The following is a 26,411-nucleotide window of genomic DNA, read 5'->3' as shown; positions in this document are numbered from 1 at the left end:
TTTTCAAGTTTCTTTTCTCTTTACAGATATCTTAAAAGCATTACACTTGTATGTATGTTTATTGATTAAAATAATCATTTTTTATCATATGCATGTTGCATTAATTAAACATTTTTACTCTCTTTCAATTAGTTTTGACCAGCATAAATTCTTATTTAAGGGGTCAAATATATTTTTCCTTCACAATAAATAATTATTTATGAATCTTTTAAAATTTGCATCCATACTAATTTTCTTAGTTCCTAAACCTTTATTTAAAATATTTTATTTAAACTTTGAAAATATTAAAAATAAATAAATAGTAACTAAATTTTAAAGATAAAAAATAATTAATAACTATTTTATAAATTAAAAATTATTGATATTTAAAATAGTTTTTATTCTTAATAAAATTTTATAATTAAAAAATTATTGATCATGATGTTTTAATTAACATTAGTTACTAATATTTTAAGTATTAATTACTTAACTAATTTATAATATAAAGTAGTTAATAATTAAGACTTTGATAACTAATGTTAGATATCAATTTAAAAACTAATTTATAAATTTTTATTAATTATAAAAACTATTTTAAATACCAATAATTTTGTAGTAACTTAATTAAAATAGTAATTAATTAATTTTAAAAAAATAAGTTCCATTTAATGATTTTAATATAGTGTATATAAACATTTTAAGATGAAAAAAATAACATAAACATTTATTAAAAAACTAATTTATGCGTTTATTACAAAAGAAATTTTTTCAAAAAAAACAATACTTTATAAAATACATTGACCTTTTTTTAAAAATAAAAGTGAATACCTGTTATGTATTTTGAAATATCCTCTTTTCACTATCTTGTTTGCATATTTTCTACTATAATAGTTTTCTGAAGAAAAAAAAATTCCATGAGTCACAATATTTATTGAAATACAAAGACTTTGGTTGGTAAGAAAAAAGAAATTTCCAACGTTTGTGACGCGATGATTTTTGGAAGAGTGATGCCCAATAAAACTTTTCTATTGAACAATCCTTAGAATATTACAACATTTGAAGTTATGAAAGTTTCCAAATCGAATAAAATTATTTTCCGTGAAAGACATTTATGAATAAAACATCATTTAATAAACAATATGAAAAGGCAATTGATCAACATAATTATTTAATAGAGCATATATAAATATATAAATATATATAAGGTTCAAATATAGATTCAATAACCAAAGCAAAACCAAACCATAAAACCAATCCACAAACATAATAAGTACTATAGAGAATATCTTAAAACGCCCATATGAGTACGATGATGTTCGAAGGGCTTATTGAAATCTTAAAAATAGCATAATATTGTCTTAAGTTTTAATGACTCAAAAGCACAAATATGAATCCATGCTCCCAATTCATTGCTTTCCATCAATCCAGATCCAGCTTATCACCATTGCCTGAAACATGAAGAACATATACACATAAGCATACGCAACAAAAACCTGAAGCATGTTTGTGTGATGATAAAACAGAACCAGCTACAATGAAAAAAGAAACTCACCACCATTCTTTTTTGCCATTTCCAAGGCAAAGCACCTCAAGTGGGGGTCCAAGTATAATCCACGCTCCTCGAAGGATGGATCATAAAGAGTGTTTGTGTTGCTGCATATTCATGAAGAAAATCTCAGACGTGCGTGCATGTATGTGTTAATGCGTTAATATAATAGAATAGAATAGAGAATGAAAAATACCACACTGGTTGCTCAGGAGTAGGATTTGGAGGTGGATTGTTATAGAAAAACAATCTCAGATGTGGATCCAAAGGTAATCCACGCATTTCAAATGAGGGATCATAAACTGAGTTTGTGAAGCTGATAAAAATAAAATAAAAATAACTGAGTTTGTGAAAACCCTACATTCATGATACAGCAGAAGAATATGTATAATACAAAATCTCAAACATAAAATATAGTAGCCTCACATTGATGCTAGGTTTATATATATATATATATATATATATATATATATATGTGTGTGTGTGTGTGTGTGTATTATGTATATATCAGAGTGTGTAAAGTTGATGTTGCAGTTGAGAATTGAACTTACTGTGGTGGGGAAGGGTTTGCAGTGACTTGTGGCGGTGGTGGTGGTGGTGGTAGTGGTGGTGGTGATGCTGGTGGTGGTGGTGGTGGTGGTGGTGGGGATGGGTTTGCAGTGACTGGAGGGGTTGGATAAAATGATTGCATCAGAGACTCTTCAATGTTCATTCTCATCTGGATTCAAAGAAAGTCACATGAAAGTGCTTGATATTTGGAATATAGAATAATTTCCACAAACAGAAGTATATATATATATATATATATATATAGATAAATAAAGTGAGTGCATGGAAGTGAAACAAAAGTGCATGACACTGTTTATGTATTAATAATGTATGTTTATGTGTCATATATAACATACTCTAACATTCCTGGCTGATGAAGACTCTCCTGTTTCATACGAATCAAGGTGAAGGCCAGATATTCCTTGTTGGAGCGACTGAAACACAACACACACAAAACAAGAAAAGGAGTATATAACAGAACACAAATCAGTTCATTATTCAATTGTATGATGTAGAAAACATGGACAAATATATGTAGATATTGATGGTACATTTGATTAGAAGGAAAATGATACTTTGAAAATTGATTGATGATGTATTATTTTGATTTTTAAGATTATTCTTTTTTGTTTTTTGTAAAATACACAATAAAAATTTAATTAATTTTTTATTTTTATTTATTTAAATAATTATGAGCATTAAAGATTATTGGAGTCTATTCAAATCCATACAATTAATGTAGACGCGTAAACGCATAGAGTTAATATAAACACGTAAGCGCATAAAATTAATGTAAACTCGATAGATAAGCATGATATAAACACGTAAGCGCATAAAATTAATGTAAACTCGGTAGATAACGCATGATATAAACACGTAAGCGCATGAAATTAATGTAAATTCGGTAGATAACGCATGATATAAACATGTAAACACATGATACTAATCACAGTTTTGAGTTCATTATTCAATTGTATGATGTAGAAAACATGCACAAACACTACAAGAAAAACATGAAATAGAAATCAATTTTAGAGACAAAAAATAATTAATTGTTATAGTAACTAAATTAGATACCATTTTAGAAACTAAAAAAAATAATTTCTAAATTAGTGTCTATTATTATTAAATGGTTTTTAAATTGGTATTTAATTAACTACCAATTAGTTTCATGATTTTCTTGTAGTGAAATATATGTAGATATTGATGGTGTACATTTAATTTGAAGGAAAAATGATACTTTGAAAATTTATGAAGTTATATACAACTCTTAATATACAATGAGTTTAAAAATAAATATATATAATAAAAAATAAATTTAAAATTAAATAATATGAAAAAAAATATTAAAATAATAATATTGAGAGTTGTAATGTAATTATATAAAAAATGTGGGTTATCAATATAACGTTATTCTAGAGGGAAATTTTTTTAAACAAAAAAGAAAAGATAATTTTATAGAAGTGTCATGTGCGATTTTTAAAAATAAGACTAATAATGTATATATATATATATATAACACTTCATTTAATTTATAAAATATTTATTTTTATTATTTAGATTATTTATAATATGGTTATTAAATGGTTGTTTTAGATATAAATGTATTATTTTTCTAAAAATAAATACAAAATTTAGACTAGTATTATGAAGATTATGCATTCATCAAAGTATGGTAATGAATCATTAATTGAAGTGCAAAAATGATTAAAACATCACTCCTATTAATATTTTTCTTTCTCTCTCTCAAAATACATAGCACATGGAAGCATGCAAAACCAATAATTTTGTGACTTAAATGAATTATGATGTGGAAAAAAAATAGAAAAATAAAATGGGCAATTATACCTGCTGAGTGTTCAGATCAATGGGGGACACAACCCTAACATTCCTTGATGATGATGACTCTCCTATTTCAAAGGAATGATTAGGACGAAAGCTTGGTAATCCTTGCTGTGGAGTCTGAAGAAAATTAAGGAAAAAGTTATAAAGCAAAATACAAATATATATAAAATATCTATATTTTTTTCATTACATTTTATGGATATATAAGAACAAAAGAATATATAAAACTATTTTTTAGAAAAATGTAGACATAAAAGAAATAGTGAAGAGCCCTTTATTGTTTTGGGAAAAATAAATGTACAAATATAAGATAAAAAAAAAATCTAGAATCTGCGATGAGTTAATTCGATATATAACTATAAATTGGGAAAATTAAAAAGTAAAAATAAGAAGAAAAAAAAATCTTTAATTTTAGAAAATAGAAAAGAAATTTTTTGATATACCTGTTGAGCATTTTCAGATGGAGTTTGCATAGGGAATCCTCCTACAGGACTAGGATATCCAACTGAAGAACGACCCAAAACTTGTTCAAACTGAATTTCTTGGATGGGATTGAATTCAGATGCAGGATTCCTATTTAAACATCAAAATGAAAAGCATTAAATTAGAAAAAAAATATTAGAATGCTAATTGTTCTTACAAAATAATGACAAATAAATGATTTGGATTAATATTATTAACTCTAAAATGTCATGTTTTTAAGAGACTTCAACACCAATTCAGATATTAATTGTCGTTTATCGCGTATGAGAACATGCATAATTACTAAAAAAAATAACATTAAGGTAGTAATATAATACACAAATTCAGATATTAATTGTCGTTTACCACGTATAAGAACATGCATAATTACTACAAGAAAAAACTAGGTTGTAATATAATTATGTATGTTCTTACACGTGATAAAAGATAGTTGATTATCAAGAGAGGTAAAAGATAAAACAAAATAAAAAAAGAAAAAAAAGATTTAATTACCTTATTCGTCTCTACATTTGGAGTCAATATTCAATTTAGTATCATAGTTTTTTTTTAAATGTATCCAAATTGATCTTTTTCGTTAAGTCTCACCTAACAACATCAGGTGTTACTTACGTGTAGAGAGATTGTGTCTATATGGAAAGAGTGTGTCTATGTGGCAGAAAAAGTGTTTATGGGAACAAAGTGTGTTTATGTGGAGAGAGACGTGATATTGAGAGTTATTAATAACTCTCAATATCACGTCTCTCTCCATATAAACACACTCCCTCCACATAAACACTCTCTCTGACACATAAACACCCTCTCTGTCACATAAACATTATCTTTGTCACGTAAGCAACACCTAACGCCGTTAGGTGGGACTTAACAAAAATGACTAATTTGGATACATTTTAAAAAACATAGGTACCAAATTGATTTTTTTTAAAAACCACGTTACTAAATTGAATATTGACCCCAAATGTAGGGATGAATAAGGTAATTAAATCTAAAAATAAAAAATAATTTATTTTTGGTAAAATTAATTTAAACAGATAATTTTATTTAAAGCATATATAAGACATGAATATTTAGATTAAACTTTATTTAAATATTTTGTTAGTACAAAATAAATTAAATAAATAAATATTTTGTTAGTACAAAATAAATTAAATAAATAAATATTTTTATTTTTAAGATTATTATTTTTTGTAAAGTACACAATAAAAATTAAATTAAATTTTTATTTTTATTTATTTAAAAAATTATGAGTATAAAAGACTATTAGAGTCTATTCAAATTCATACAATTAATGTAGACGCATAAATGAATAGAGTTAATATAAACACGTAAGCGAACAAAATTAATGTAAACTCAATAGATAACGCATGATATAAACACGTAAACGCATAAAATTAATGTAAACTCGATAGATAACGCATGATATAAACACGTAACGTATAAAATTAATATAAACGTGTTAGATAACACATATATAAAGAGGAGAGAAAATATAGAAATTAATGCATTGAAAATTAGAAAACACAAAAATTGAGAAGTAATCAATTATACTATAATAAAATAAATAAATTAATAAAATAAATAATGAACATAACATTATTAAAATAAAATAAAAATATTTTTTCAATCACATCAATCACGTTTTTCATAAACTTTTCATTCGAATTCGTTTAATTTTCTATATATGCAAACAACATTACTTTTCACTCCCCTTTTTTTCTCTTTCTATCTCGTCTTCGTCCAAACAAATCCTTCATGACCGACAAAGTTGGTAATTCCAAGAAACGTACCACAATAAGTTAATGGATTAAAATACCTAATTCTATCATATATTATATTTTAACATATTTGAGAAAATTTGTCGATCCAAATTCTTTCAGACAAACCCTAATTACAAATCGAGAGTTAATAAATTAAAATTTTGATAAAACCGATCGATCTATGATACTCAATTTATTTAAAAAATAGAGAATTAAGAAGATATAAATTAAATTACATCAAAAAATTCTTTATATATATATGAATAACAATAATAAGGGAAGACATAAAAAAGGACTCAAACAAATTTGTTAATTACACAAATACTTGATCCAATCGAGGGAAAAAATAACCTTTTATCACAATCAATAAAAAGACTATATTTAATAACATTTAACATAAAATAAAATATATATATTCACACATAAAAGATCTTTGAAAATATATAAATCATAAATTTAAATTTGAAAACAAATATTTTATGATAGTAAATTGTACTGGTACGACCAACCCGTTCGAGAACATAAACCAATTTTCTTGTAAAATTCTTAAGTTGAATAATGGAGAATGCTGAGATCTATGTAATGAAATAAATAGAGTATATAGAAGGAAGAAAGTGACATACCCTCTTGCCATTCTACCCCTGCTAAAAGAGAAAGAGGAGAAGAGAAACAAAGAAAAGAAAGATGAACTTTTTCTCTTTGTAGGTGTATTTTCTATACGTATATGGCTATACCTTTTATAGCCAAAAATTAAAGTTAAACATCATTTTTTATCATATATAATATTATATAAAAAAGATATAAATTTTGTAATTATTTTTATATTGTCTTTTAATTACATAATTTTATTTTGTAATAAATAAAAACAAATTCCTCACCAAATTTCTTTTCCTAAAATTATAGCTTTTATAAAAAAAAAAAAACTTTTATTTAATGAGATAAGTAACTACATAACTTCTCTACTAAAAAATAAATTCATAATCTCCCTACTTAAAAATAATCACTTCATATATTTTTTAAAATTATTTTTACAAAATTATATATTTTAAAATTATTTTACAAAATTATATATTTTAAAATTATTTTTACAAAATTATATAGTTTAAAATTATTTTTACAAAATTATATATTTTAAAAAAAAATTTACAATTTTTTTTTCTTTTTACACCCCCAAACCGCTACTAAAAAAAATTATAAACTGTGATTAAAACCTCCGTAGATAGCTGTATTTTTAGACAATTCAACTTTGCTTTACTGTGCAATTTGAACATCTAATCTAATAATCATTATAAAACGGTGGTTTAGTTAGAAACTGTTATCATGAATTCATATTTTCACCATTAATCAATCATCTTTATCTTAAACGCCCACCCACACTAAACTAATTTTAGTTTTTAATTAAACTGTCAATTTAATTAGTCGTTGAATTTGTTAATTATTCCACAAAAGTCTCCAAAATTAGAAAATTAGAAAAATAGAAAAATTTAAATTTTATGAGTTAGATAAGTTACATTTGTTAGTTTCATTAAGGATCATAGTAAGAATAAGTCATAAAAATTAGGAATAATGATAATAATAAATTTTACATTTTAGAGACTAAAATGACCATAGTTTTTCAGTATTAATAATTTAATTGACATTTTTTATTTGGAGATTACTATTACAATATTTTATGAATTCATGGAATACATAAAATAAAATGATAGTTGATTATCTCTTTTAAATAAAAAGAGTAAAAATATGAAGGAAAGTTGATGAATAATGTTAGAAATGAAAAATAATTTAGACATTAAGTAAAAAAAATATTAAAATGAAAAACAATTTAGAGAACAAGGCTAAATAAGAAAAGTTAATTGATCAAACTATAAATTATATAATTGAGAATCATTTCATTGGTATAATATGTTTTCATCTAGTCTATTATTAGAATTCTTTATGAATAGTTACACTCTACCTATGTATCGTTTTTGTTAACATATAGATTTTGGCCTAATTTCCTCATATTTTTTAATTTTCTTTCTTTTTTCTTTTTTTAATAATATTTTTTTATGTGATGATACTTGAAGTATTAGCCTAGTTGAGATGTCATGTTGCATAATGATGTATAACATGAAAGCATTTTTATAAAAAAAATGATATAAACTCAAAAGACTGCACAAACTATAATAACCAAAAATATTGTATTTGTTTTTTCACTATAAGAAAATCATTAAATAGTAACCAAAGTTAGAAACAAAAAATAATTAGTTACTATATTAACTAAATTAGATACTAATTTAGAAATTAAAAAATTATTCATATCTAAAGTGGTTTCTATTATTAATAAAAATTTATAAAATGGTTTCTAAATTTGTATATAAATTAGTTACCTAAGGTTTAGCAACTAATATTTTAGATTCTAAATTATTCCCTAAAAGATTAAGAAAGACTAATTTATAATATAAAGTAGTAAGTAGCTAAAACCTTGGTAGCTAATGGTTAGACACCAATTTAAAAATCATTTTATAATTTTTTATTAATAATATAAACTACTTTAGATATCAATAATCCTTTTAGTTTATAAAATGACTTTTAATTTAATCAAATAGTAACTAATTATTCTGGTCTCTAAAATTAATTTTTATACTACAAGAAAATCATCAATTAAAAACTAATTTTAGAGACAAAAAATAATAATTAGTTGCTATATTAACTAAATTAGACACCATTTTATAAACTAAAAGAAAATTGGTTTCAAAATTAGTTTTTATTATTGTTAAATAGTTTTTAAATTGGTATCTAATTAAGAACCAAAGTTTTTACTACCAAATTTAGAATCTAACTAATTGATAGTTAAAATCTTTGTAGCTAATTAGATACCAATTTAGAAACTATTTAACAATAATAAAAACTAATTTAGAAAAAAAAATTATTGAATAAATTTCTTATAGCAACAAATTTTTATTTCATCCAATAAAGTTTTATATGAATAAAACAATAAATGCTTCAATCAATATACTTGAAATATTTAATTATGATGAAAAAATATTAATTTCTATATTAATGTTACATTTAAAAATATTAAATTTTTAAGGTAACGTTGTGTTAATATTAAAGCCATAAAATAAAGTTACTTTCACTCACATCATTTATCTATTTATTATCAATGCCATATTAATATTAAAACCAGAAAATCATGTTACTTTCGGTCACATCATTTATTTATCAATGTGATATTAATATTAAAGTCAGAAAAACGAGTCACTTTCGGTCATATAATTTGTTTGTTTATATCAAAGCCAATAAATCATGTTACTTTGGGTCAAATTATTTGTTTGTTTGATGTTAAAGTCAAAAAATTCTATTTATTTCAGTCATGTTATTATCATTCGATATCAATGTCATATTAATATTTAAGCCACAAAATTTAATTATTTAGTTAATGTGTCAGTTTGTTATCATTGTCATATTAATATTAAAGCCAGAAATTCAGATAACTTAATTCAGTCATATCATTCATATTAATGTTAAAGCGAAAAATTCAGATTAAAACATGTGAGGCTCGGACACTCTTCTTATGTGTTCGCATCGGATACAGACACTCGTATGATATTTAGTGGTGAAGTGTCCAATTAAAAAAATATTTATTAAATTTTTGATAATTCTAACACAATTTTAAAAGGGAAAAATACATTAATTTTTTAAAAACTCAAATTTACTATATATTTTTTTAGTATGATTATAAAAATAAAGAGCAAATCCTTTTGAACCAAGTCATGAAAAATATTTTTCTGCTAAAAAAAACTAAAATGTACTTATACACATAAATCTTTATTGTCAATTTATATAATTCATAATCATATAATATATAGATTTGTATCTTTGTGTACTAAATTTTAGAGATTATACATATATTTGTGTATCAGTCCGTGTCTCTAGGTTAAAACCGAAAAATTATATTACTTTATTTGAGTATGTCACTTAAAACCAAAAAATCATATTACTTTATTTGGTCGTATAATCACTTGTTTGTTTATTATTCATATAATTTGTCTAGTTTATGTGGCATATTAATATAATCAAATTGAAAAATATTTTTTGCAAAATTAGACCATGTTATTTTTTTTCTATTGGCTGTTAATATTAAAGCTTAAAAATCAATATATTCATTTCAGTAATGTGGAGTGATAGGGTAAAATTGAATTTAACAAACTCTACTTATAATTTAATTTCAGCAAACGCCCAACCAAACAGAACTTCTTTTTATCTTTAATTGACAAACCCACTCAAACTTATGGACCCAATTAGGATCAGGCCTAGCATACCTAGTTTTTAGAAGTTGGGTATTTCTTACTGCACCTCTATATTTTCTTTTTCTACTTTATAAATATGAAAATTCTAACTTTGTCGTCTAAAGTTTTATCTAGATTCTGCAATCTATTTTTTTTTTAATTGTGAAATTCAGAAGTCAAAATGTTTTTTAAATTGCACAATTTAGAAATTATTTTTAGCATATAAAAAAATTTCTGGATTGCACAATTTGAAAGTCATTTTTAGTTTCTAGAATGCACTCTTTTTTGTTTTTGGATTTCACAATTTGAAAGTCTTTTTTATATGAGAATTTTTTTTTCATTATATAATTTGAAAGTCATTTTTTTATAAAAAAAATTATGGATTGTATAATTCATGAGTGTCTTCCGTCCAAACGTCATTTTTTTAATAAAATAAAGCTTTTATATTGTGGAATTAGGAAGTCACTTTCGGATTGTACAATCACTACAAGAAAATCATTAAGTAGCAATCAAATTTAGAGACAACAAATAATTAGTCACTATATTGATTAAATTATATACTATTTTAGAGACTAAAAAATTATTGATATCTAAACTGGTTTCTATTATTAATAAAAATTTATAAAATAGTTTTTGTTAGTCTTTTAGATACTAATTTATAATCTAAGATATTAGTAGCTAAAACCTTGTAATTAATTTAGATATTAGTTTAGAAATTATTTTATAATTTTTATTAATAATATAAATCACTATAGATACCAATAATTTTTTAATCTCTAACATAATATCTAATTTATTCAATATAGGAACTAATTATCTTTTTAAAAATTTAGTTGTTATTTAATAAAAAAAATTAATGATAATAGATGTTTCAGATACGTTATTTAACATTCAAAACTGTTTCTTAATTATAAAAAAATTATTTACATTAAAAGAAACGTTTAATATACTATTTACAAAGCGTTTAATGAAAAATACATAAATAAAAAAGAGGACTTAATTTACACAAAAAGTATTTATTAGTTTTAAATTTTGACAACTTATATGTTTTTTTTAATACTTGTCATTAATATTTATTGTTTTCCTCTTCCTTCCCCCTAAGATTCTGACCTTCTCGCTCGTCAGTTTGGTGATCGGAGTTCGTCATTACACTTCTGACAATCAATTCTATAAGATTGCCTAATAGAATCTTTAATAGAATAAGTTCATTTTTGCTCTTCTCTTTTAATGAGAAGAGCAAGAGTAATAATAGACGTTTCAGATGCGTTATTTAACATTCGAAACTGTTTCTTAATTATAAAAAAATTATTTACATTAAAAGAAACGTTTAATATACTATTTACAAAGCGTTTAATGAAAAATACATAAATAAAAAAGAGGACTTAATTTACACAAAAAGTATTTATTAGTTTTAAATTTTGACAACTTATATGTTTTTTTTAATACTTGTCATTAATATTTATTATTTTCTCTTCCTTTCCCCTAAGATTCTGACCTTCTCGCTCGTCAGTTTGGTGATCGGAGTTCGCCATTACACTTCTGACAATCAATTCTATAAGATTGCCTAATAGAATCTTTAATAGAATAAGTTCATTTTTGCTCTTATCTTTTAATGAGAAGAGCAAAAGTGATAATAGACGTTTCAGATGCATTATTTAACATTCGAAACTGTTTCTTAATTATAAAAAAATTATTTACATTAAAAGAAACGTTTAATATACTATTTATGAAGCGTTTAATGAAAAATACATAAATAAAAAAGAGGTCTTAATTTACACAAAAAGTATTTATTAGTTTTAAATTTTGACAACTTATATGTATTTTTTAATACTTGTCATTAATATTATTTATTGCTTTCCTCTTCCTTTCCTGTAAGATTCTGACATTCTCGCTCGTGTGATTAGAGTCCACCATTACACTTCTGGCAGTGAATACTACAAGACTGCCTGATCAGAATCTTTAATAGAATAAGTTCATTTTTGCTCTCCTCTTTTAGTCATATTTTGAACTTGTTTCATTTGTCTTTGCATGTGACTCTTTTAGCTTCAGGATTAATATTTGTTAGCTCAAGGTCCTAGTGATATAGTTAGATTTTTTTATCAAGACTCTCTATAGTGCAGGTTAGGTCACCCTTAAGCTTTTGGTAGGTTTTGAGCTCTTAGTGATGATATGCTCAAGTTCAGGTAAGGGAAACTAGTCTTAATTTCCAATAGAACCATAGGCTAGAAGATCTAGATGTGGGGGTGACGTGGTTACCAGTCTCAAACTTTCTTACAGGATTGTTTGTTTTAAGTATATTAGTAGTTGATTGAGATTAGAATGTGAAATTTGATATATGGTAGATTCTATAAAATTATATTGTTTTTTATTTGAATTATATTGTTTTTTTATTTAAATAGTTTGATGGATAATGTTGATGAGTATTGGTTGTTTGATGTTGATTTAGAGTAATTATTCAACTATACTAGGGACTTTATTACTTTGGCTTAGTATACTTGATAAAATAACAATTTGAATGAAAGTATTAGATGCTCTCAGGTTCATTTTCGCTCAAACAAGATGTGATCTTGTTCAAGCGAAAATGAGTTAAATTTTAAGGTATTTTCTGATCCATTTTCGATCAAACTAAATAGAATTTTGTTCAAGAGAAAATGGGGAAAATCTGGAGTGTCAGTGGTCCATTTTCGTTCAAACCAAAAAAAAAAATTCGCTCAAGCCAAAAATCCTGGGTACTCACTAGTTTATTTTCGTTCACACTAAATTTTTTCACTCAAGCCATTGTAAAAAAAAAACAAAATTTTATATTTGCTTCTAAAAGGTTGTTTTATTTATTTATGTATAGTTTTACTTAGAAACAATGTAACTTTTATTTTATGTTTATTTAATTGAAAATTTATTTAATTAAATATTTATATGATCAGTGAATGAATTGTTGTGTGTTTTGGGAATTTTAAACTTTTGTATGATTTGATTATGTGATTTTGGATATTGTGATAGTCAGAATATGAATTTTAATCAAGACATGTATTTTCAGAAAAGAAAATACCGTGTTAAGATTGTTTAGGATGTGCATTAACTAAGGATTCGTTTAGAAGGAGATATCCTGACTCTCCTGAGATAATGGAATCATATAGATGAAATTATTCAGGTGGTGAGAGTCGAATGAGGTTCATATGAATGGATAAGTTGTTTGAAAGATAATTAACTTGACCTGTTATATGAATTAACCCTGTCATACTAGGAGAGATGATATTGAGATTATTTATGCGCATAGGTGCGTGAATTTCACAGTGAGATAGTATGACATGTGCAAGTCTTTAAGTCTAAGTCAACACACGAGTTTTCCAAAAGAAGAATTAAGTGTCTATGTGTTGTGGTCAGTATAAGTCTGACATGTGAAATATGAATTATGAATTTTAATAGACATTTGATGGTTTGAGAAATTGTATGAGATTTGATGAATTATGTTTATTAGTTTGAAATTAAAATTATATAGAAATTTTTTTATAGCTAGCTTACCCTGTGTTTTGTTTTGTGTTTGTTTTCTTTATCAGTGATGATCATGTATTTTATACGGGAGCAGATGAGACTGCAGGTGAAAGAGATCCTAGTTAGCAGATAAAAGATATATAGTTATTTTTATTAATTTATTGATGTTTTAAAATATGATTTTCCTGAAGAGAGATGTATTTTGAATTACTAAACATATGATATATGTATATATGTAAAGATTTATGTTGCAAATTCACGTATAATAAAAATATGTTATCATAAAAATTTAAAAAATAAAAAAATTATAGCATATTCAAGAAAACACAATTATCATACTCTTTTTTTTATATTTATAATCTAATATAAGATGGGAACAAACCCTCTCATGAAAAATCTTATGAGAAGACATGATAATAAATTATTCTCGGGTTGGAACCAAGAACGATTTGAACACTCTTCGGTCAGTCGGTATGCTCTTTTTCCCTTTCTTTTGAAACAAACTCCTCACTCTTCTTTTGTTGTTCTACCTCTCGCCTCCGTGAATTCCAAATTTGGATGGTACCTGTAAAAGACACTCCGACGCTCAAGTGAGAATTCAATATTCGACACTCGATGCTATTAATATTGTATGATGACGTACCTGATTCTTGGAATCTATGTCTATTTATATGATTATCACGGGTCCTTTGTTATTTGGCCGGATTAGGGAGTTGGATCATGCTTAGGAGTGCATTACCTAGTGTTTGATCGTTGATTAGTCTTGTTAACCCTATTTAGGAGTAATGATTTTGGTTGTGTTGGTTGACTGGGACCAGATGCCGAGTCAAAGTGTCGGTCGTGCGAACTTTACCGGTACATAAATGATTCAATAAATTTTGTTAAAATATATTTTAATATTATTTTAAAAAATAAAATTTAATAGTAATTTAATTGAAGATAAAGTTATAATTAACTCATTTGTAAAGATAAACACTTCCTTCAAAATAATTTAAAAAACACAAAATTAACACAAAAAAATAGTTAAAATTCAAATAAATCCAACAATATAAACCTGAATTAAAACAATAAATTTATTTACTATTATAGTTTAATAATTTATAATTAAAATATTAAATATAAATAAATATATACTTATCAATATTCATATAATATTATAATTTAATTATATTTATAGATAATATAAATTTTTCAATACACTCTCATATCAAATACATCAAGCATTCATGATGAAAAGCAGAATAATTATGATGGACCATATAGATGGTAAGTAACATAATTGATACAACAAATCCTGAAAAGACTTTAAATTTGAGTCAACCTAATATATATATTGGAAATGACAGTTGTTAAGATAGTTTTTAGGTGTTAAAAAAACTTTATTTTATTTGAATTCTTTGAATAATTGTTTGAAATGACAGTGGTACATACATGTGGTGTGAAAACCCATCTGATTCAATTCTCTCCTATCAAATTATTCAATCAACTTCACCAAAATCAATAAATGACAAAAGACATCAAACTAATTCATATTCTACTTCAAACCTTTTAATTCTATTTCCAATTCCCATAATATATTGAATTATATAAATATGAGTAAAAAATTAAAAAAACTAATATTTTCTCTTCTTTAGTTCTTAGTTTCATTTCTATTAGTGTCTCGTGCATTTTTTTTTATAATGGGCTTTTCAAAATATAAAAAGTATATTTTAATTCAAAATGTATGAATGGTAACAAAACAAAAAAAGATCTTATAAAATTACTAGTCCAATTTTTTTGAGAGATAAAAGGGCTAATCCATTTAACTAATAAAGTTTATTAACATGAAAAATATTAAAATTAACTTAAATAAATTATTTAATAAAAATAATTCACCCTTTAATTGAACCATTATCCTACAAATCTAACTAATTTAGCATACTATTTTAATGAACCAAATTAAAAAAAATAAAAAAAATCAACATCTAAATAAACCAATATCTAGAAATATTTTGTGTTTTTTCTGTTACTATACTTACTTCCCTTAATTGATTGAAAAACATTGACACCTTTGGTACATTACACCAACTCTTTAAGTGTTTAAAAATTAATTTAGTGTATACCTCTACAAGGAAGATTATTGTAAGTGATAAAAAAAAAGAAAAATCTTTACATTAATTAACCTCAACGATAGTAAGTGTAAATTACTCATATTTATTTATACCCTTCACTTGCATAACACTTGGACCTATCCTTTATTTGTTTGGACAGAAATGGAACAAAAAATATAGAAAAAAAGTTAATAATACCAAATTTCTACCCTTTGTTAGAAAAAAAAAGAGGGAAAAATATACCCTTTATTCAATCAAAGAACAAGTTGTGCAAATTATGCTTAAAATAACATTATTTTGGTAGAAATAGAAAAAAAAATGCAAAAAATGATACACCTTTCAATTCTAGAAAGAAACTGAGTGATTAAGTCCTTCAATTTGAATCAAATATAAAGTGTGTATGCAGCATTCAAAAGCTCTATCTAAAATCAATATGAAACAGTTAAGGTTTTTTTCTAAGCCAAAAAGAAACTATATCTAAAGAAAAACATTAAAATGCCAACATGGTGAAGTAAATAATTTGGTTGGTATGTGCTGCAAGAGGGTAACTATTATTCACATGGACTTGCCAATTAACATAGATGCAACCAACTAGCTGACTCATAATGAGAAAAAAAAAAGAGGCAAAATTATGATTCAACCACAACCCATTCCTGCTTGATCCTTAAAATATGCTTTCAACAGCACATGGGTTGTAACCTAGATGAGGTCAGAAAGATTCCCAAACAATGTTCTCTCACAACAGTCTCAGATGCAACTCCAAATCCTCATATTTACCAACAATAATGAACATCCATGCTTTATAAACATTATAGAATTGGTAGTGTACATTAATATTATGGAAGAAATCCTACAAATGCATCATCAATAGCTTACAAAAGACCAAGATTGTGTTAATGCATGTGGCTTAGACAGCAGTGAACCAACAAGTTAGAAATGCAGAAGTAGGTTTGTTGTGGCAAAGGCTTAATTGCCCTTCTCCAACCCAACTACCACCCACCTTAATATAATAGTATATGGTTGGGTACACCAATATGCATTAATATCATCACATCCATCTTCACCACCAACAATTAAGACTCATCAACATAGGAGCTTTTCACCAAAATTAGCACTCCTCAGTGCCCTCTAATGAAGGTGAGTATAAAAAGCTAACCCATCTGCCCCTGTTGTCTCCTTCTAAGGGTGCCCTGTTTATCAATTCTGGGACCACCCTAATTGATAACCATCACAGATCCCCCTTCACAGTTTTATGGTCCATGAGCCACCGTTTTACTTTGCCTACAAGTTTGGCTATAAAATTTCATTTCTGCATCAAACCAGTGTGCTAGTAGTAGTAGTAGTAAAGATACAAACCACAGACCAAGAATAAACTTCTATGACTACTTCTAAGATAAGAGGTTTTAAATTCAAGAATTAATAAAAGTCTTTAACAATATCACACTATCACATTCCATCATGCATGGTAGGTGTGCTGATTTGTGTAATAACTGTCTCAAAAGTCATACTAATAACGATTTCAAATTAGTTGAGCATGAAATTTTTTAATGAGAGTTATATGTGTTGTTAAAGTCATAGTTTAAGTAACAAATGATGTAATCTGATGAACAGATAGTGTGGAACTATTTTGTGCCCCAGAGGAAAACAAATGCGTTAGGGGGTAGTGAAGGTAATTGCAGAATGAAGAAAGGGTGGAGTAGATACCAGAAATCAGCATTATAATATTGAATTAAAAACACTCAGTAGTGCAATCTGCCTAGGAACATCTTATCGTTAAAATAAACAAATGAAACAATTAAAGAAGGAAAGCAGAAGTGGACTAAACAAAATGAGAATATGTTGTAAAGTTGAATCATGGTCCTGGCCAAACGACAGCCTCACTGAGCACTTGCATTACTATAATCATTCAAAAAAGTGAAAAATTATCATGAACCCCAGTATCTCCACATAAAGGGACAACGTTTTCTTGATTCCCCATGTACTACATATAATTATATCATATATTGCTATTCTGACAATCAGACAATGTACTATATCTCCAGGCACCTCTAACAAATCCCAGTGAGCACAGCAGAGGAAAAAAGAATTCCTGGAAATAACAATCCCCAAATAATAACTAAGAGCAATAAACAAACTAACCAAGAACAGATATTCTTCACTTTGCTTTCCCATTCACACTTGCAACAGAATTAACTAAAGATAACCCTCAATTTTTTTTTTTCAAATTATTATAAGACTATAATAGGGGGACTAAGGGAGAAGGACTAAAGATGGCATCCAAAGCAATTACAGGTCTTTGGTGTGAATGAACAGAAGCCAAAAGGTCTATGAGGAATGTTGCAATTGATGGCATAGCAACAAGGAGAGGGCAAGCAAACCCCTTTTGCTCCGCCACAGCAGGTGCACAAGGCACATATCTGGAAGCTTCCTAGTTTCCTTCTGCTCTCATTCATCATCATCATCATCTCAATCTTCCCAGCCTCCACCAAGGGCACCATTGGAAATGACCCATTTGCCTCCTAATCATAAAAAAACAATCTTTTTCAATTTACAGCACTACCCCAGAGAAAATTCACAGGAAACAATACAAGGGGGGACCAAAAAAAGTAGCTGGATCGAAGAACCCAATTGAAAAATTAAAACTTTTAGTTTTGTGTGTGAAAGAAAGAGAGAGAAGAGAGAGAAAACTCACTTGGACTAAACTTGCCTCGTTGGCTAAAATGGACACAAAAATGAGGGAGATGATGAGGCCATGAGCAGGCATCATGGTTGGTTGGCTAGTTGGTCAGTGACAGGTGCTTCTTGCTCTTAGGTTTGTGAATGATGGAAAGGAGCCGGTGATAATCTTGTCTTGTGTGGACAAGCTTCAAATTGGTGTATCATAAATGTATGTTTGGTGCCTATTTATGTGTATAGAAAAATAATATTAGAGCTTGGGCTTGGTTTGATAACTAAACAGAATAGCTGGTTTTGCAGATTGCTCAAGGAAAGAGTAGAAACTATGAATACTGGAAAAAAAAAATGAATTATGTATTGGAAGTTGGAAGTAAGAAGATGGTGCTAGAAAAGAAGGGCAAGGACAGGAACAAGGGTTTCCTTAGAAAACAGAGGCAACAGCACAGGAAGTGTCCCTTTTGTTTTCAAGAGGTAAAGAGGACACAACAAAAACAAGAAAAGTGAGAGAGAAACTGAGATTTATTTAATTGTGAGTATCAAAGGAGTTCTCTCTCCACCACACTCAAGTTAAGTGTAAACTCCTTTTGTTTTTTCTTCAACCCAAATGTGTGAATGTCTGTAAACCTAATAAAAGCAGGAATTTTTATAAAAAAGAAAGCATTTTGCAGTAAAAAAAGTGTCCTTGGTGCTGTAACAAAGAAACAGAAGAAAAGAAATTAGTGTGGACCTGAATATATTTATTGGGTTGGTGTGAACAGAAGCACTATATCTGTATATCTGCATCAAGCATATGGGTCTTCACAAATTTTCACATCTCAATGGATTTGAGTTTGAGAACATGCAATTTGGCACTCAGACAGAGGGTTACATAACATTGGGAATGTCGGTTTCTTCTACAAATTGGTTTTTTGTAGGGATTTAAAATGGTGAGTTCAACCTTTTACACTAGTGTATTATTGGAGACTAAATTAAAGATAAATAATATTTTATAATATATAAATTAAGTTGATTTAGTTAAATTTAAAATTTAATTCTTAATATATTAAAATTATTTAGAACTTTTATCAATCAAAGTTTATTGACTTTATTGTGTTATATGTTGTTGGACTGTTACAGAATCATATTTATAATATATAGTTTTTCACACAATTTATCAGTATAAACTTGTTAAATATTTTATAATATATAAGTGAATATAAATGAATCAATTTTATAAAGATAAATTTAAATTTAAAAATTATTTTTTAATTTCTTAATATGAAATTGGAATTTTTTTTTAATTTCTTAATATGAAATTGGATTTCATAGATTTCTCATGTATTAAAAATTTATATTTTTTTAAAGAGATGAAGTAAATTATAAGTTTTAAAATGCATATTTTAAATGAACGAGAAAGTAATTAATTTGAAAATAAATTAGGAAGAAAAACTAATATTTCATTAAAGATAAAAATATTAATCAATTTCATTTTTGTATATTCATTGTAAATTTGAGAGAATTAATATTTTTTTATGCTAATGGCTAATATTATACATAATAAATGTGTACTACTATGTTATGGCATCTATTTCTTTCTAAGACTAATGTTTGGAAAACATTAATTCTATTTGTTAACTGTTTTAAAATGTTAAATTGACAATAACTATTACCTCTAACCCCTAATTATAAGACTCTTGTGATAATTTTTTTCTTTCTTAACCTTAATTGGTTAGATGATGAATAACTAAATAAAAACAGTGATGGTTAATTTTAAAAAGATTAAGAAAAAATTTGAAAAAAAAAATCTAATTAATAATATAAATTCAAGTCAATGAAAGTATAGTGTATTTTAAAAGCGGTTTTTCAATGGGGTTTTTTTGGTATACTTTAATAATTATTTTGAAAGAAAGTCAATATCAATTTCTATTTATAAAAAAAAATTATAAAGCTTCCAGACATCACAATTTCTATTTATACATTTATGATGTGAGAGGGTAATGGGCCTTGAAAGAATATTATTCATATGTCCAATTAAAATTATTTTTATGATATATTTAAAAAAAATGTAAATGTATAATTATTTTTTAATCAATGTTACGTCATCGTAAAAAATTAAATTTGATTAAAACATATAATAAAGCTAAATTTATAAAATTTTAAATAGGTATGTCTAAACAAATATTAGTGTAATCAAATAAAAATATACAATGATATATAATACTGTGAATAAAATATTAAGTTAAAAAAAAATATTCTTTATGATTAGTGTTATCAAATAAAAATATATAATTATATCTAATACTTTAAAGAAAATATTAAATTTAAAACTGTATTATTTATTATCTTATTGACCTCATTAATCTATTTCAAAGTTAAAAACTAATTCAATTAAAAAATTATATAAAATAGTACATAAGAAAAAGTTTAAAAATGTAACAATTTGCTTTATAAAGCATTACTGCCATCAAATAATCATTCTAATTTTAATTAAATAGTTTGGATTAATTAAAAAAGTTATTACAGATCAATTATTTGTTTCTAAATTGGAGGACTGTTATTCTTTTTTAACTTAAGAAGAATGCTTGAATTTATTATTACAAAATAGAAATCATATTTACGTATCTACTTTGCTAAGAACATTATTAGGAAGTTAGAGTTACAGAGAAAAAGTTTTTACATGTTTCATTAATGTTTTTTAAATACCAATTAAGTGCAATGGGATTACATGTAATCCCAATACAAATACACACTTAGGATTGTTTATTTGTTTTTAAAAACAGATTTCTCTGTTTTAGGTTTTAAAAACTAAAAAAATGAAAATTAATACAATATGTTTCTCCTTCTAATGTTGTTTTTCTCAACCTTTCATCAAAAGTCACTCCATTTCCATAAAAATTGAAGAATTAAGTGAATGTTCTTCGTCATAATTCTAGTAAGAATTTTTGTGAAAGAAAGGTTTTGAAGGAGATGTATGATCCCAGTTGGTAGAAGTGAAATTAACCTATGCAAGAGAAGGATCAAGAAACTTGTGTTTTTGAAACGATCTCTTTGAGCCAAAAGTAGAGTATCAATGTCTTCAATGATATACAGATCAAGACAAGAGGTGATGGAAGAGATGAAGTCGTTGTACTCCTCCAGTAAATCATCTAAAATGGCGTTGATATGATCTTCAGAAGACACCACAAAACCAGTAGTAGCAATAGAGTTAACCACTCTTTTAATGTCAAGAAAATATGTCGAGATTAAACCATCACGTTTTTGAGATTTAAGCATAAGCTTGAGTTTACGAATCTTTGCATAAGTATGTGAAACGTAGTAAACATTCAACTTATCCCATATGAGATGAGTGAAACCAGACCAATCATTTGGATGACCATAAAACTAGATATGGAAGCCACAAACCAAACAAGAAAAGATTATATATTGCTTGTGCAAAAGAAATGAGAGATTGACAATGGACATATTAATAGATAGATTCTATGGAGTAGTAGCAAAGGATTCCAAGAACCGAAGAAGATCAAGACCTTAAACCTGAGCAAGAACTTGCTAGCGCCAAACAAAAAAGTTTTCATCATTTAGTTTTAGAGTCAGATGAATGAAAAAAGTATGGAGTTGAGTGAAAAAGTTTGAAGAAGAATTAGTTTGGACAGAGGCCGGAAAAGAAGAAGAAGAATAGGACATTTAGGGAAAAAAAAAATTTACGACCATGTAAGAAAAAGAGAGGAGAGAAAAAAAAAACACCGGAAAAGCAAAACAAAAGAAATCTTATTCATTCAATTACTACACCAAATAGATTACAAGTATATATAGAACTTAAAAAAGCATAGTTATGTAACAAAATGAGCATGGATATCATGCATATCTTTAACAATCCTATTTAAAAAAATGATTAAATATGTTTTTCATCTTTATACTATAATTTTAAATTGATTTTTGTCCATATTTTAAACTTTAGACATTCTGTATATTTGTAGTAAACAAACTATTGGAATGAATTCATATTGAAAAAAAATCCCAAAAAAAATTAACAATGACTCATCCCAATAATCTTCTTACTACAAGTATACACAAGGTATAAGAGGAAGAAAAAAGTAGAAAGATGGAAAAATCTTTAAAATAAATTATTTTTCAAAATTGATAACGTAAAACTGTTTTAACAACTAAAAAACAAAACAAAACAAAATCAAACATGCCTAAGTTATTTACAAACCTCCCTTCAAATAAACAATATCACTTTATTCTCTAGAAGTTTATATAACTCTAACATCATGAAGGAGGAAGTTTATTTTTTTTTTTCTAATATCAAAGTGTTATTTTCACTATCACTTCAATAACTACTATCATATCGAATAATAGTAATAGATGTTTAAATTAGAAGAGTTTTCTAAGTGCGCTTTATTATTTAAATGAACTGTTTTAAGCTTTAAATTTTGATATCAAGGATAAAAACTCATTAAATAAAAAATTAACGTGGTTTATGTTTTTATTGAGTTATATTTATGAAAAATATTAACTTATTTTTATAGCACATGAATTATTTTCAAAAGAAAAAAATTGTGCATATTATTTTTAAGTAGATTATTATTAAAATAATTTTTTTAGATGTTATATTGATAAAGTTCAAACATAATTTAAGAAATTTTTCATAAAAAAATAATAATTAACTCATAAAATTAACTAAGCAAATCAAATTTAAATTTACTAACTTCTTTAATAAATCAAACTCAAGGGCTTCTCATTAACTTCAATAAATAAATGAATCAAACTTGCCTATCATTTTTTTTCTTACAAATCATACTTAAATTTCAAAAGTTGCCCTCGATTCGATTTGTTTAGACTCTTCAGAATAAATCTGTAATCCTTAAACAGTGGGACAAATTATTTTAAATAATAACAAATAATATTTTTTATTACATAAAATAATGAAATGTGTAGTCGGAACTACAAATAGAAAAAAAATATAAAAATAAAAATTTAAAATAGAATGAAAACAATGGATTTGAGAATATATGTGTATATATTATACATTATACATGTGTGTGTGCGTGTATATATATATATATATATATATATATATATATATATATATATATATATATATATATATTCAGAATAGTAGTTTAATTTGTCTTTGTAAGGATATTGTGTAAAATAAACGTCTAGAAATATAAAGATGGAATATTGAGAATGTGTAATAATAACTCTAAATTGTGCATTACAATATATAATGTTTAAGAAATAATTTTTTCAACTTTTAATTAACTTCTAAAACTTACTTATCCGCTTATAACAACAAACACACGACATTCCTTGACAAATGTAAAGTTGGTTACAATTAATCTATTAACTTACTTATCTAATTTTATTTTATTTTTCATTTTACTTGTACGCTTTTTAAAAAATAATCCCTAAAATCAAGTTATTTATAAGTTATCTGTGTCATATGTTCTCTTATGACTCTCCTTGTTGAGATGCACGAAAAAGAAGGAAAGAAACAACCGTGAAGGAAATTTTGTAAGAAAAAAGAGAAAATAAATAGAAATTAAATTAATGAATTTTTTAAATTGATTGAATTAAGAAAAAAAAAATTGCTTATTTGATTTGTTATAAATAATTAAATTATATATTAATAATAGATCATATAGATGTAACATTTATTAATAATTAAATTATACATTAATAATAGATCAAAATCGTTTAATTTAAAAAAACTTGTCAAAATGTACAATTAAATTTTTTTAAGGAACAAAAATTATGCATTCAGGGATGGAGAAAAAGATTTAGACCTTTAAAAGATCATTTTAATCTTAGTTTTATACACCTTTTGACTAAAAAATAAACTCTATTTCGCGGTATTTATGCTTTCACATGACTTTAAATTTTCAACGTTTCACAAACCTCTCAACTACCCTGTTTGAAATTTTATTACTTTATATTAATAAGAAACGCATTATGTGCACTTTTGTTTGATTTGATTGGTTATGATAAATATAACGGACAAAAAAAATCATAAAGTAGTCGCAATACATTAAGGAAAAGTTGAAACTTTTTGACTTACGTAAAGTGTTGATAATGAATAAAAGTTTCCCGAACACCTTTTTTTTGTATATGTAAAGTTTTTGTTTGCGCGTCAACTTTTCCTTTTTCAGCTTATTAGTGTATTTGATTAAGAGGGGTTCAAGCAACCACATGTCATCAAATATAGAAAAGGGAGAAAAATTTGCAGATTTATCCTTAGAACACACAGCTTTAAATTCGTGCACGCACTAAATTAGAGGCAAAAAGACAGAATGGTTAGTGAAGGCGCATATCAGAGCTGACAATCACAGAAATACTAAATAGCAAGTGAACAATATATCGTATTTGCTTATCCTTTTGCTTTAGGAAGTTAATGTGGCATCTGTTTAGTGTTATCCACAGTTTAAACTTTTAATATTTTCCCACAAAAGAAAAACCCAATCTGAATGAATTTTCCAGTTAAAAAGAAAAAGAAATCTGAGCAGTTCAGATTTTAGACCAAATGACTCGCCAACCAACTAAATAAAGGCTGTATCCAACAGAAGCCTTTTGCATATTTCTGTGGGCTATTAACCAATGAAACTTGAAAATGCAAATTGACTCATAATAACCTGTTTGGTTCCACGTCCACAGGCAGGTAAAAACTTGCATCCGGGACATGCAAAATCTGAAACTTCAAGTATCATTAGCTTTTACGTCAACTACAAAATGGACGTGGGTTTGAGACCTGATCTAAACATGCTATCACTCACCAAGAAATATCAAGATATAAACTGAAGGTGTTTGAAAACACATCAGAAGCCAAAACTCATGTCAATTCCACCAAAAAATATGAAAGTTATAATTATTAACTTGTGAAAAATCACAACAGGAATGCAGAACAAAATACAGTTTTAAAACAAGTTGAACAAAATACCTTGCATATTTTCTTTAACTTTTCATATTTTTTGAAAAAAGCTGAAGTTTTAAAAAATAGTAAATGCACTCCGTTATTCTTTTCAGATTCAGAAAACTAGCACACTAGCACAGTGAAACACGCTTCTACAGATTTGGGTTGTAGCACAGGACTGCAAAAGAGTGCATATCGTGACAGTGATCATTACACCGTTTCTTTGTTTCAGTAAATAAAAAGAGAAAAATGGACGTAGTACCTGTGTAAGCATATTGATAACACATACTAGAATCAGTGAGCAACAAATCAAATACATGTATCTTCAGCCACTGAAATTATGCTTCTAATAAAGCCTCAAAAGAAGATTTAAACTCCCGACCATGATTTAGTTATTGCATTGCATGTAAACTGATAATCGAACTCCAAGCCAGAAAGGACCACCCACTCACCAAAATTAATTGAAACATGTAGTTAAGTAGTTTGTGTAGGCTGAACAGAAGTCACATTCGCGCTGAGGCTTGGCATCTGCCAAACAGCATAAATTAACGGGCTTCTGCTGCCCATAAAGTTCACAGTTTAGACTCTTTCCTTTCAACTTCTGCAAAACGAATTCTATGTAGGACAATCAATCATTGCAAAAAGAATAAATACATCATGGGAAAGTAGAAGTACAGATAAAATTCTTGAACAGTTGCATTTATTTTGACTGAAGAAAACATGCACATATACGAGAATTAAGACTTCATAGGAGTGTTGTTGTGTTCTGATAAGAATGTGCAAAAGAATTGTGTATGCACACTAGAAAAACAAAAAATGTGAAAAAAAATAAAAGGATACTGA

At 26.1% G+C, this 26,411-nt stretch overlaps 1 protein-coding gene and 1 long non-coding RNA gene across 2 annotated transcripts; both read right to left on the bottom strand.

Moving 5' to 3' along the window:
• Positions 1-1,177: 1,177 nt before the first annotated feature.
• On the bottom strand, positions 1,178-6,859 carry LOC137826131 (uncharacterized). Its single transcript, XM_068631990.1, has 8 exons — positions 6,780-6,859; positions 4,363-4,492; positions 3,923-4,036; positions 2,431-2,508; positions 2,077-2,243; positions 1,722-1,841; positions 1,532-1,632; positions 1,178-1,427 (listed from the first exon to the last, which is right to left on the bottom strand). Exons 1-8 carry the CDS (start codon positions 6,788-6,790, stop codon positions 1,399-1,401), a joined length of 750 nt encoding a protein of 249 aa, XP_068488091.1. The 5' UTR covers positions 6,791-6,859; the 3' UTR covers positions 1,178-1,398.
• Positions 6,860-18,814: 11,955 nt separating this feature from the next.
• Positions 18,815-19,561, bottom strand: LOC137825689 (uncharacterized). The gene is made up of 2 exons (XR_011083330.1): positions 19,410-19,561; positions 18,815-19,306 (listed from the first exon to the last, which is right to left on the bottom strand). It is a non-coding gene; the product is annotated as an uncharacterized lncRNA (long non-coding RNA).
• Between the last annotated feature and the right edge of the window lie 6,850 nt (positions 19,562-26,411).

This window comes from Phaseolus vulgaris, chromosome 8 (assembly GCF_000499845.2).
Source record: "Phaseolus vulgaris cultivar G19833 chromosome 8, P. vulgaris v2.0, whole genome shotgun sequence".
NCBI lineage: Eukaryota > Viridiplantae > Streptophyta > Magnoliopsida > Fabales > Fabaceae > Phaseolus > Phaseolus vulgaris.
Note: the sequence above shows the minus strand (reverse complement) of the source record. Positions and strands in the feature narration are given on the sequence as shown.

What these genes read in the sequence shown, in the direction of transcription:
- LOC137826131 (XM_068631990.1), bottom strand. An exon ending in CATCTGAAAATGCTCAACAG is followed by an intron (nt 4,037 to 4,362) that starts GTATATCAAAAA and finishes AATTTTCTTCAG; the next exon opens with ACTCCACAGCAAGGATTACC. An exon ending in ACTCCTGAGCAACCAGTGTG is followed by an intron (nt 1,633 to 1,721) that starts GTATTTTTCATT and finishes ATGAATATGCAG; the next exon opens with CAACACAAACACTCTTTATG.